Here is an 11533-nt window from a genome sequence, read left to right on the forward strand (position 1 = left end):
TGAATGATATACAAGCACTTGTGTATGTATCTATGCATATATTTAGCTATCTGTAGATGTAAATTGAAATACATCAGAAATAACAATTATTTTCACTCCCTTCCAGAGTCTTAATTATAAATGTATTTTATATGTGGCATGATTGCAATTACCAGGACTTTTACGTCTACACGCACACGCACACGCACACGCACACGCACACGCACACGCACACGCACACGCACACGCACACACACACACACACACACACACACACACACACACACACACACACATATATATATATATTTTTTTTTTTCGATCTTATTAGTTCGAAGATACACTGCGCCAGGTGAGTGGCTTCCGGATAGACTTTCTATGTCTATTTTGATGTCTATTGGCGGGATGGTTGTTTATAATAGATTTGAAAGAACTATTATTATTATTATTTTGTTTTATGTCGCCAAATACTGCGTAATTTTATTATTATTTTCCATGATTATCGTTATTAATTTCTCTCTCTCTCTCTCTCTCTCTCTCTCTCTCTCTCTCTCTCTCTCTCTCTCTCTCTCTCTCTCTCTCTCTCTCTCTCTCTCTCTCTCTCCACACACACACACACACACACACACACACACACACACACACACACACACACACACACACACACATCACCCAGCACAATACACACATACACACACACACACACTACCCAGCACAATACACACCTAAATCTCCCTGTTTTACACTTACATGCTAAAACCACCTGACGGTCACCCCCACCCCCCTCAGACATACCACACGTTCCTCTGAATACCAGTGCAGTACCAAGACACCTGTTCGCTTCACAAACAGGCGCAGGTGTGGTTGGTTTGTGAGTCCATCCAGTTTGAATAATTTGTGGTTTGAACTGTGTGTGTGTGTGTGTGTGTGAAGAGCAAATGTCGGCTAGCATATTGACATCCATTTTTACGATGGTTTATCCTTTTCGTTAAACAACTAATTTCCTTTTGCCCCCCCCCCCTATTCTCCTTCCTCCTTCCTCATCCCCAACCCCTTATCCCATCCCCCCTCCTCCTTCCCTCTCCCCCTCCCTTCTCCCCCTCCTCCTTCAACCCTCCCTTCCCTCTGCTCCTTCCACCCCCTCTCCCCCTCCTTTCTCCCCTATCCCCCCTTCCCCTTCCCCCTCCCCCAATCCCCTTCCACCCACGTAACTACCCCAGTAATTCCACGAAATAGGCTAGTCGTAGTCAGTGGTCGTGCAAGACAGTTACGAAAAGGAAGGAGGATGTTCGTGGGCAGGGGTGAAGAAGGAACAGCTGATCTAGGTATTTTTTGCGTGAAGGAAGGCTTGTGGTGGAGAAGGAGGTGGAGTTGGTGGTGGAGGAAGAGGAACGTGTTGGCGACAACCCGTAGGAGGCGCAGTTGTTGGAGAAGGAGGTAGGAGTGGGATTTACCCGGGGCGTTGTGATTGTGTTGATACAGTGACGTGATATAAAAAATATATATAAATTGTGATTTGTGGCTTGATGTGGCGACTTGATTACGTGTTTGGTGGTGAAATAAAGCCGGAAGACAGTTGTGATTGTTGACTGATGCAGTGACTGTTGATTGAGAGTTCGATGGTGATGGAAGAAAAGCGAGCTAGTTTGAACCATAGGAATTGAACTTGAAAAACGATTGGCTTTTAAAATGACGTAAATGGGGTTAGTATCAGTACTGGTACACATTTCAGGTCAGAAGTGATTTATATCCCCTTTTTATTGTTTTCTCTCTGCACTATTAGTATCAACGACAACTTTATCGACAGGGATTAATGATGAAAAATAGTATCTAATTACACTCCCCCCCTTTTTTTAGGATATTAAACTATAATGGAAGAAAATGCAGCAACGATTTTGACAGTTGTAAATGATACTTATGCCACCTGTCCTTAGAGTTGCAATGCTATCACATAATGAAGACGGTAATGAAGCACGCATCATTATGCTAATGAAGATAAGCGAGCGATACTGTTAGTGAAACAAAACGGCAGCGTCACTGTTAATTATATTGATGGAATGAATCAGGTACGATAGAGATTATGATTATAACGACACGTTTTTACGATATTAGGACTCGATTGATCGATGGTAGAGTGATCAATATACGATAGAAGTTGCTAAATGCTAATGAAAGGCAGTTTTATTACGATAGAAATACTATTATCCAATATTATGAATATTATATATCAACACTCGTTTTAAGTATTAATAATCATTTTTACACCTCGGTACTACTTCAGTGTATATTTGGGTGTAGGATTATTATTACGCCAAAGAGATATTTCGTAACAAAATACCATTGTTAGTGTAGCGATAGTGTTCAAAGAATGTACAGGAAATGTAAGTGGAACAGGAAATGTGTGTCCGAATACGGCGAGTGGTGTTGTGTGTCCGAATACGGCGAGTGGTGTTGTGTGTCCGAATACGGCGAGTGGTGTTGTGTGTCCGAATACGGCGAGTGGTGTTGTGTGTCCGAATACGGCGAGTGGTGTTGTGTGTCCGAATACGGCGAGTGGTGTTGTGTGTCCGAATACGGCGAGTGGTGTTGTGTGTCCGAATACGGCGAGTGGTGTTGTGTGTCCGAATACGGCGAGTGGTGTTGTGTGTCCGAATACGGCGAGTGGTGTTGTGTGTCCGAATACGGCGAGTGGTGTTGTGTGTCCGAATACGGCGAGTGGTGTTGTGTGTCCGAATACGGCGAGTGGTGTTGTGTGTCCGAATACGGCGAGTGGTGTTGTGTGTCCGAATACGGCGAGTGGTGTTGTGTGTCCGAATACGGCGAGTGGTGGTGTGTGTCCGAATACGGCGAGTGGTGGTGTGTGTCCGAATACGGCGAGTGGTGGTGTGTGTCCGAATACGGCGAGTGGTGTTGTAACAAGCAGTAGTTTTGATGTACATGTGTTAGTATGTAAGTGTTTGGTGGATTTTAATTGGAGTTTATAGTGATGATAAACAGTAGTTCTTTTGTAGAAAAGAATTGATGACAGATAAGTGTGTTTATGTTTTTGAACAGTATTTGATTTGTATAAACGTTGTTACTTGAAGTGGTTAGTGTGAATATGATTATACAAGACCTGGATTTAACTGGAATAGATAAGAGAGGGGGGAGGAGGTGAGTTCAGGATAAAAGGAGAAAGGAATAGTGGAATAAAGACTCGTAGAATGAACAAAATAGGATAAACGGGGATAATGGAAAGGACGGAATCAGTATAGAGAGGAAGATGAGATTTAAATAAAACCGCCACAGAATTAAGTTCTGTTGTTCCTTGTATTTTTTTTTTTTTTTTGTGTGTGTGTGAATTTTGTTACATACAGATGGCTCCACATGTGCTCAGCCGACAAGGAGTCTATCAGTAGGCCCTAGAGACCGATCCTGATTTCCCCATTCCTTGAATTTGAAGGGAAAATGTTTTTTTTCTTCTTTTTAAATACAATTGCTATCGATACTGCTCTTATTGTTATTGATTTTATGATTATTAAATTGTTATTGAAAAATGGTAATTATGACAATGGAATAATACAAAAAAAAACAGGTGAGATTAGGTAGGACTAATAACTGACACCTTGATGATTTGTAGAGCCATCTATGTGTAAATAAAATAAACAAACTTATATCACAGTGGGCATGGCATGTATTCTTGCGATTCGAGCTGCTTGGGTTAATGGTTAGGAGCTAATAGAGCTTTATGTAATTCACCAAAGAAAAGGAAAAGGGATTATTTATTAATAGTTAGTAGGGAAGGATAGAAGTTGATGTTAAGAAGAATTGGAATCACGAAATAAGGGGAAGGGGTGGATAGAGAAACGAGGGAGAAAAGGGGTGGATAGGGAAAGAGGGAAAAGGAGTGGATAGGGAAAGAGGGAAAAGGGGGTGGATAGTGAAAGGGGGAAAGAGAGAAAGGAGGTGGATAGTGAAAGGGGGAAAGAGAGAAGAGAGAAAGGAGGTGGATAGTGAAAGGGGGAAAGAGAGAAGAGAGAAAGGAGGTGGATAGTGAAAGGGGGAAAGAGAGAAGAGAGAAAGGAGGTGGATAGTGAAAGGGGGAAAGAGAGAAGAGAGAAAGGAGGTGGATAGTGAAAGGGGGAAAGAGGGAAGAGAGAAAGGAGGTGGATAGTGAAAGGGGGAAAGAGAGAAGAGAGAAAGGAGGGGGATAGTGAAAGGGGGAAAGAGAGAAGAGAGAAAGGAGGTGGATAGTGAAAGGGGGAAAGAGAGAAGAGAGAAAGGAGGTGGATAGTGAAAGGGGGAAAGAGAGAAGAGAGAAAGGAGGTGGATAGTGAAAGGGGGAAAGAGAGAAGAGAAAAAGGAGGTGGATAGTGAAAGGGGGAAAGAGAAAGAGAAAAAGGGAGGTGGATATGAAAGGGGGAAAGGGGAGAAAGAGAAAAAGGAGGGGTATTTAAAAGGGGGGAAAAGAAGGAAGAAAGGAGGTGGATAGTGAAAAGGGGGAAAAGGGACGGAAGGGTAACGAAGGAGAAAATAGAGGGGAAGAGGAAAGTAAGGTTCGTCCAGAAAGGCAAAAGGGATGGGAAAGAGAAAGCAAGGAGAAAAGATAGCGAGAGAAAGCCATCATCTCCCCATAATCCAGAAAGGGGAATGGAAAGCAAAAAAAAGGTAAAGAAAAGATTGAAGAAAGAGGAGAAATAATTTTATTTCACCCAGAGAGGGAAGAAGTAGAAGGGGACATGGCACCAAAGACAAGAATCGGGAGGAAGTTGACCCAAAGGGGGAAAGTAAAAGGCCCCTTTTAAAGGCTGTCTTTTTGGGGTTTGTGGACGTGCCCAAAAACACACCGACCCTTTGGGGGAAAAAATAGCCGCCCTGGGGTAAAGCAAATGCCCCTTTAAAAAACTCTTGGGGATAAAGCAAAATGACCTTAAAAAAACATCTTAGGGTAAAGCAAAATGACCTTAAAAGAAAAAAGATTCTTAGGGTAAAGCGAAGTGACCTTAAAAGAAAAAAAATCTCATCTTAGGATAAAGCAAACTGACCTTAAAAAAACAACCTTAAAACCTTAAAAGGTAAAAGGGGGTAAAGTAAAAGGAAGTATATTTGTTTCCCTTTTTTTTTTTTGGAAAAAAAAGAGTAAGGACGCCCCCTTTTGTGATTTCTTTCTTAAAAAGAGATGCGAGAAAATTTAGGGGAAATAAAAAGCTTTTAAAAGAGGGGAATGGAAACGTTTTTTTGGGAGGGGAGAGGAGAATCTTTTTCGAGAGGAATTAAAAAACTTTTTTAAAAGAGGGAAAAAAACTTTTTTTAGAGAGGAGATAAAGAATCGTTTCGAGGGAGGGGGAATTACGAAACGTTTTGAGAGAGGGGTGTATGAAACGTTTATAGAAAGGGGAGACAAAAGACACGTTTGAGAGAGGGGGACTAAAGAAACGTTTCGAGAAAGAGGAAAATAAAGAAAGAGGTAAAAATAAACGAGTTGAAAGAGGGGAGAGTAAACAAACGACTTGAGTTGAAAATAAACAAACGTTCCGGCTAAGTTGAAACGTTGGGTACGATTGAGGGGAAAGACGAACAGCGATGTAAACAAAGTCAGGTACATTTTCAGCCCTTTAAAAAAGTGTCCGGGAACTGCTAATGCATTCCCGTTGCGGTTATTCGCACGCGCCGATAGTGAACAGAACTTCGCCGAACTTCGCTGAACTTGTGACCTCTACAAGCACTGAACAGCAAAGTGTTTTTAAATTGGGGTTGGGGTCACCCCGCGGGGCAATTTTCAGCGGAACCCTTTTTCAGGGGCCCGTGCGCGAAACGTCCTTTTTAAGGGGGGGGGGGGAACGAGGAAAAAGGGGATAGGCGGGTTTGGGGCATGGGGATTGGCATTTTATTTAAAAGCTTTGGGTGTGTGTGTGTGTGCCCCGCGAGAGGGGGACGGGGAAACGGGGCCCTTTTTAAAAGGGCCCTTTCCAAAGGGAGGGTTTGGAGCAGGGGGGGTTTTTGTGAACGTGTTTTCCCCCCCCCCCCCGCCTAGGTCGCTCCCCCCCCCCCCCGGGCCCAAAAGGGAACTTTCGTGCGGGCCCTCCCTGACCTTGCGGCTGGCGGGGGGGTCGGGTTTGACCTTCTTTTGTCAATACCCCCCGCTTGCCCCTCTTTTCCTTTCCGGGTCCTCTCTTCGCCCCCCCCTCCCCTCCCCCCTTTTCCCTTCGTTTTCTCTTATTCTCCTCTTCATTTCTTCCTCCCTCCCCCTCCTTCCCTCTCCCTCCCTCCCTCCCTCCCCCCCCCCCCCTTTATTCTCTTTCTTTTCCTCATCTCCTTTCTTCTCTTCTCCTCACCATCTCCACCTTCTTCCCCCCTTCTCTCTTCCCCCCTGATACTCCCTCCCCAACTCCCCCTCTCCTCTGGCTTGTCCTGTTATTCCCAACTCCACTCCTCCTCCCCACCCAGCTTGCCTCCAGGTCAATACTCCTGACCTGGATGGTTCCTGGTGTCGGGGAGGGAGTGGGGAGAGGAAGAGGGGAGATAAGAAGAGAGGGGAGAGGAAGAGGGGAGATAAGAAGGGAGGGGAGAGGAAGAGGGGAGGTAAAAAAGGAGGGGAGAGGAAGAGAGGGGTTAAAAGAGAGGGGAGAGGAAGAGGGAATAAAAAAGGGGGAGGGGAAAGAGGGGTGAAAGGGAGAGGGGGGGAAAAGGGGAGAGGGGGGTGAAAACAAAGGGAAACCCGACGCATTTTAAAGGGAAACCCTTTCCCTTTCTGAAGGAAAGGTGGGGAGGCAGGCTGGACCCCGGGTTTGGTTCCTTTTGTCCTGTGCTTTTTTGGGAGCCTTTGGGAGGGTCTTTGGGCGGGGCCCGGGAGCGGTTCTGTTTTGGGGGTATGCGTGAAAAAAAAAAAAGAAAAAAAAAAATCACCGAGAGGGAAAAGTTCTTTTTGGGGTACGGCCTTTTGCATGCACTTTGAACGCGTGTTTTTTTTTTTATTTATTTTTTTTTTCATTCCTGACGTGTGGGCCCGGCTGCGTTTAAAGGGGGAAAGGGGCCCGTGACGATGGCGGGAACCCCTTTTGACCTCAGGGAGGACTCTTTTGCGGTCTTGCAAATATAAATCATCCGGGCCCCTTTTTTTTCCCTCTCTTGATGTCTCACGAGTGCCCAGTTTTGCATGCCCGTTTGCTACTCGTGGGTTTTTGGGGGCGCTTCCCTGCCCGGGGGGTGGGGTTTTTAAACCCAGATGTTTATATATGGACAGGGTGGGTTACCCGGGGGGGGAGGGGGGCCCCCGAGCTCAGCGTGCAAAAAATGCCCACACTTCGGGATTTGATGCCGGGAAATAAATTGTGACTCATGTTCCGGGGCTGGAATTTTTCCGCCATTTCCACGCCCCCTGGTGGTGTGCCCGTGAGGGGGTCTTCTCAAAAGGGAAGGCCGTTTTTTGGGCCCCCCCCCTCCTCCCTCTTTCCATCCCCTCCCCTACCCCCAATACATCATGGCAACTCGGATGAATTAAAATAGATAAAAAAAATAGATAAAAATATATCGGATCCCTTATATTATAACCCCGCAAACCCCTTCTCCCCATTTCCCCCCCTCTGCTCCCCCCTCCCGAAACCCCCCCCCCCCCCCCCCCCCCCCCCCTCCCCCCCTGCGACAGGGCACCGCCCGGCGACGAAAGACAAACACGCGGCCCCAAACCGGACGCACGAAGCAAGTGTCAACCCCGCCCGAAAACCACGCCCCCAAAATGGGCTCTAAAGGGGAAAGGGGGGCTGACCCGATGACCTTCTTGGCCTTTAAAACCTTAGACGCTCAGGGGTCCCTTTGTGAAGCGGAGGGTCCCTTTTGGCGGGGAAACCTGGAGGCTCTGGGGGAGACTTTTTAAATCTGCGGGGGGAAGGACGACCTTGTGCATCCAAAAGATTCACGATGGAGTCCCTCACTCTCTCTCTCGCGCTCTCGCTCTCTCTCTCTCTCTCTCTCTCTCTCTCTCTCTCTCCCCCTCTTCTTCTCCCCCTCCTCCTCTCTCTCTCTCTCTCTTTCTCGCCCCGGGGCTCTCGCTCCGCTCTCGCTCCCCGTCTCTCTCTCTCTTTTCTCCTCTCTCCCCCCCCTCCCCCTCTCCCCCCTCCCTCCCCCCCCTTCCCTCCCCCCTCCCCCCTTTCCCCCCCCTCCCTCTCCTTCTCCTTTTTTTCCCTTTCCTTCCTTCTGCTCCTTTTTCCGCCCCCCCCTCTCCCCTCTTTCGGTTTTTTTTTCCCCTTTCCCTTTTTCTCCCGCTTCTCTGCCGTTCTTATTCCCCTCCCCTTTCGGGGGGGCCCCTCATTTTTCTTTTGTTTTTTCCAACTCCCTTCTCTTCTTTTTCCCGCGCTTTTTAATTCTTTTTTTTCTTTTTTTTCCCCTTTCCCGTCCTTTTTGCCTGCGCGCTTGCTTCTCTTTTCTTTTTTTTTCGTTCATTTTTTTTTTCCCTCCCTCTCTTTCTTTTTCCCTTTTTTTCCCCCCCCCCCCCCTTCTCAGTCATTTCCATCCTAAATTTCCCCTTCCTCCTTTTTCCCCCCTCTTCTTTTTCCCTCCTCTCTCTCTCTCCCCTCCGTCCTCTCCCTCCTCTCTCCTCTCTCCCCGTCCTCCCTCTCCTCTTTTCCTCTCCTCTCCTCCTCTCTCTCTTCTCTCTCTCTCTCTTTTCTCTCTCTTTTCCCCTCTCTCTCCCTCCGTCTCTTTTTCTGTCTTTTTCTTTTTTTCTCAAACCCCTTCAACCCCCTTTCATTTTCCCTTCATTTTCCCTTCTTGTTTTTCCCCCCCTCTTTTTTTCCCTTTTTCTTCCCCTTTTTTTCATTCCTTAAGCCCCCCCCCCTCCTTTTATTTCCTTCCCTTTAAAACCCCCCCTTCATTTTTTATTCCTTAAGCCCCCCCTCTTTTTTCCTTTCCTTTTAAATCCCCCCCCTTTTTTATGTCTTTTCTTGAGTCCCCCCCCCCCTTCGTTTCCCTTTTCCCGATTCCCCCCCCCCCCCCTTCCCTTCCTTTCCTCGATTCCCCCCCCCCCTTTTTCCCTTTTCCCGAGTCCCCCCCCCCCCCTTTTGTTTCCTTTTCCCCGAGGCCCCCCCCCCCCTTCGTTCCTTTTTCCCCGAGTCCCCCCTCTTCGTTTCTTTTTTTTCCCATTTTTTTTCCCTTCCCCCCGGGTTTTTCCCCCCTGGGATGATGGTGACCAAAACCTTTTGGGGGCCCCTTCGATCGATCCCGCTCCCTGTGACCGGTCCTATTGTATAAAAGTGAGTCCCTCCCCTCCTCCTTCACTCGATATAGGCTGTAAGAACAATCTATCTGGAGAATCCTTAAAAAAAACTCGGGGCTCCCCCCACCCTCCCCTCCATCCATTTCCCCTTTCCCCCCTTCCTCCTCCCTCTATGAATTCTCATTTGGAAACGGGGAGGGAGGGGGAGGGGGAAAAGGAGGGGCATTCAATCCTTTTCCAGCCCCTGGGATTTAAAACTCTTTTACAGAGTGCAGAGGAAAGGAAGACGAGGGGGAAAGAGGAAAAAAAAAAAAGGAAGAGGAAAATGGATAGAGGATGAAAAAAAAAAGGGAAAAAGTTGGAACCCCCGCTCAAAAGTTTGGTTCCCCCCTCCGTTTTCTAGTATGGAGTCTTGTATTTTAAATTGGGGTTAAAAAAAATTTCCCCGGCTATTTTCTAAACCCGGATAATTTAAAAAAGTCTTTATTTTTTTTTTTATCATTCTTTTCTCTTGTCCCCGGTTTTTTTTTATCCAGGTTTTAAAAAACGGACAAGTTCAATAAAGGGTTTTAAAAATAGGGGGCCCAAACCCCGTATGGGAAATTTTGACCAATCGCGTCGGCCCCCCCGGGGGGGTGGCCCTCGGCTCCTCCCAGCCAATGGGGTTGGGGGGGCGCGAAAGGGCCCGAAACCAACGCACCCCGGGAAACTAATAAGGCCGGCCTGAAAATTCCCCAAAAGGGTAAAAATTATTTTTACGGCAAACCCCAATCTTTAATTTTCTGTTTGGGGCGGATCCCACAAGCTCAACATCGCTTTCCCCCCCGAAGGCGGTGCCTTTACCCCCAGGTTTGGGGAATTTTTTCTAAGGGTCTCGGGGGGGGTCAGGCGCGAGTTATGCTAGAGATAGAGGCACGGGAAATTTGGGGGGAAATGGGGGGTTATGGGAAGTTTTTTGCCCTATAGATTTTTTCCCCCCTCAAAAGAAAAAATTCTCTTGCACAGAGAACTCATAATTCTAATAACTTTTATCGTGGAAAGGGTTTGAGGCAAGGGACGACGCCGCATCATCAGACGTATTTGGGCCCTGGTAACGAGGACCCCCACGGGGGGGAGGAGGGGAGGGAGAGAGAGAGGGAAGGGGGGGGGGAGATTGGAAGGGGGTTGGGGGGGGGGGGAGGAAGGGCGGAGGGAGGGGGTCCCGGGAACCAAAGACCAATTTTTATCCCAGCGCCAGAAAATTTGGGTCCCAAATTCAGGGGCGTTTGGGTGCTGCTGCTGCTGCTGGTGATACGACCACGATGACCCACTCGGGTTTTCGTCGCCCCGGGGGGGAAAAGGGCGGGTGAAAGGGGGGTTTTTTTTTCGCTTTTTATTTTTTCCCGTTTTTTTTTCTCTTTTCTCTTTGCGTTCGTTTTTTTTTTTTTTCTTTCACTTGCCTTGCTCTGTCACTTTTTTTCTCGTTCTCTCAAATTTTTTTCTTTTTCTTTTTCTCATTTTCTTTCTCGTTTTTTTTTTTCTTTTCTCTCTGTGTCCCCCCTCTCCCTCTCTCCATCTCCGGCTCCCCCATCTTTCCCCCCCTTCCTCTCTCTCCCCTCCTTCCCCCCTCCCCCCTCCCCCCCCCTCCCTCCTTTTTGTCAATCTCATTTTTCCCCCCTCCCATTTTTCCTCCCTCTTTCCCCTCCCCCCCCCTCCCTTTCCCCCCCCCTCCCCTTCCCCCTCCCCTTTTCCTCCCCTCCCCCCCCCCTCCCCTTTCCCCCCCCCCCCCCCCCCCCCCCCCTCCCTCTTTCCCCCCCCTCCACCCCCTCCCTTCAAACCCCCCCCCTCAACTGCTTTCTCTCCCGCGCCCACAAGAGAAAGAAGAAAGTTTCAAGGCTCGGAATTTTGGGGCAAACCCGGGGCAAAGCTTTTAGAAGTTATTACACCCGGGCCCCCGGCCCAAATTGCACTCTTCCCCTCTGGAGTTTTTTGGGTTGCAATTTTTTTAAAGGGGGGGGGAAGGGGGGGGGGGGGGTGGTTTAAAGGGGGGGTTTGGGGGTTCCCTTTTGGGGGGGGGGAGGAAAAGGGAAAGGGGGGGGAAAGGGGGGGGGGAGGGAAGGGGGAAAGGGGAGGGAATAGGAAGGGAAGAGGAGGGAGGGAGGAGAGAAAAGGTGGGGGGTTGGGGGGGGGAGAAGGGGGGGTTTGGGGGAAGGGAAAGGAGAATAGTTGGGGGGGAAAGGGGGGGTGGGGGAGTAAGGAGAGGGACTAAGAGTGGGATTGGTAGGGGTGGGGGGGGGTGGAAGGGGGGGGTAGGGGTGGGGGGGGGAAAAAGGGGGAAGGAGAGAAGTGGAAAGGGAGAGGGGGGGGAAGTGGTATGAAAAAGGG

The 11533-nt window shown here is 48.2% G+C and overlaps 1 protein-coding gene across 10 annotated transcripts in view; it reads left to right on the plus strand.

The window, feature by feature from the left end:
- Nucleotides 1-11533, plus strand: part of LOC119572383 (trithorax group protein osa-like) — a 74408-nt gene that overhangs the window by 45228 nt on the left and 17647 nt on the right. Inside the window, exon 1 of one of the 10 annotated variants that reach the window (XM_037919471.1) lies at nt 1221-1416. The exons of the other annotated variants lie outside the window; for them this stretch is intronic. Within the exon in view, the coding sequence (XP_037775399.1) occupies nt 1265-1416 (152 nt within the window). The 5' untranslated portion in view covers nt 1221-1264. Of the gene's footprint in view, nt 1-1220; nt 1417-11533 lie in introns of those variants that run through there. 10 annotated transcript variants of the gene reach the window in all.

This window comes from Penaeus monodon, chromosome 4 (genome assembly GCF_015228065.2).
Source record: "Penaeus monodon isolate SGIC_2016 chromosome 4, NSTDA_Pmon_1, whole genome shotgun sequence".
NCBI lineage: Eukaryota > Metazoa > Arthropoda > Malacostraca > Decapoda > Penaeidae > Penaeus > Penaeus monodon.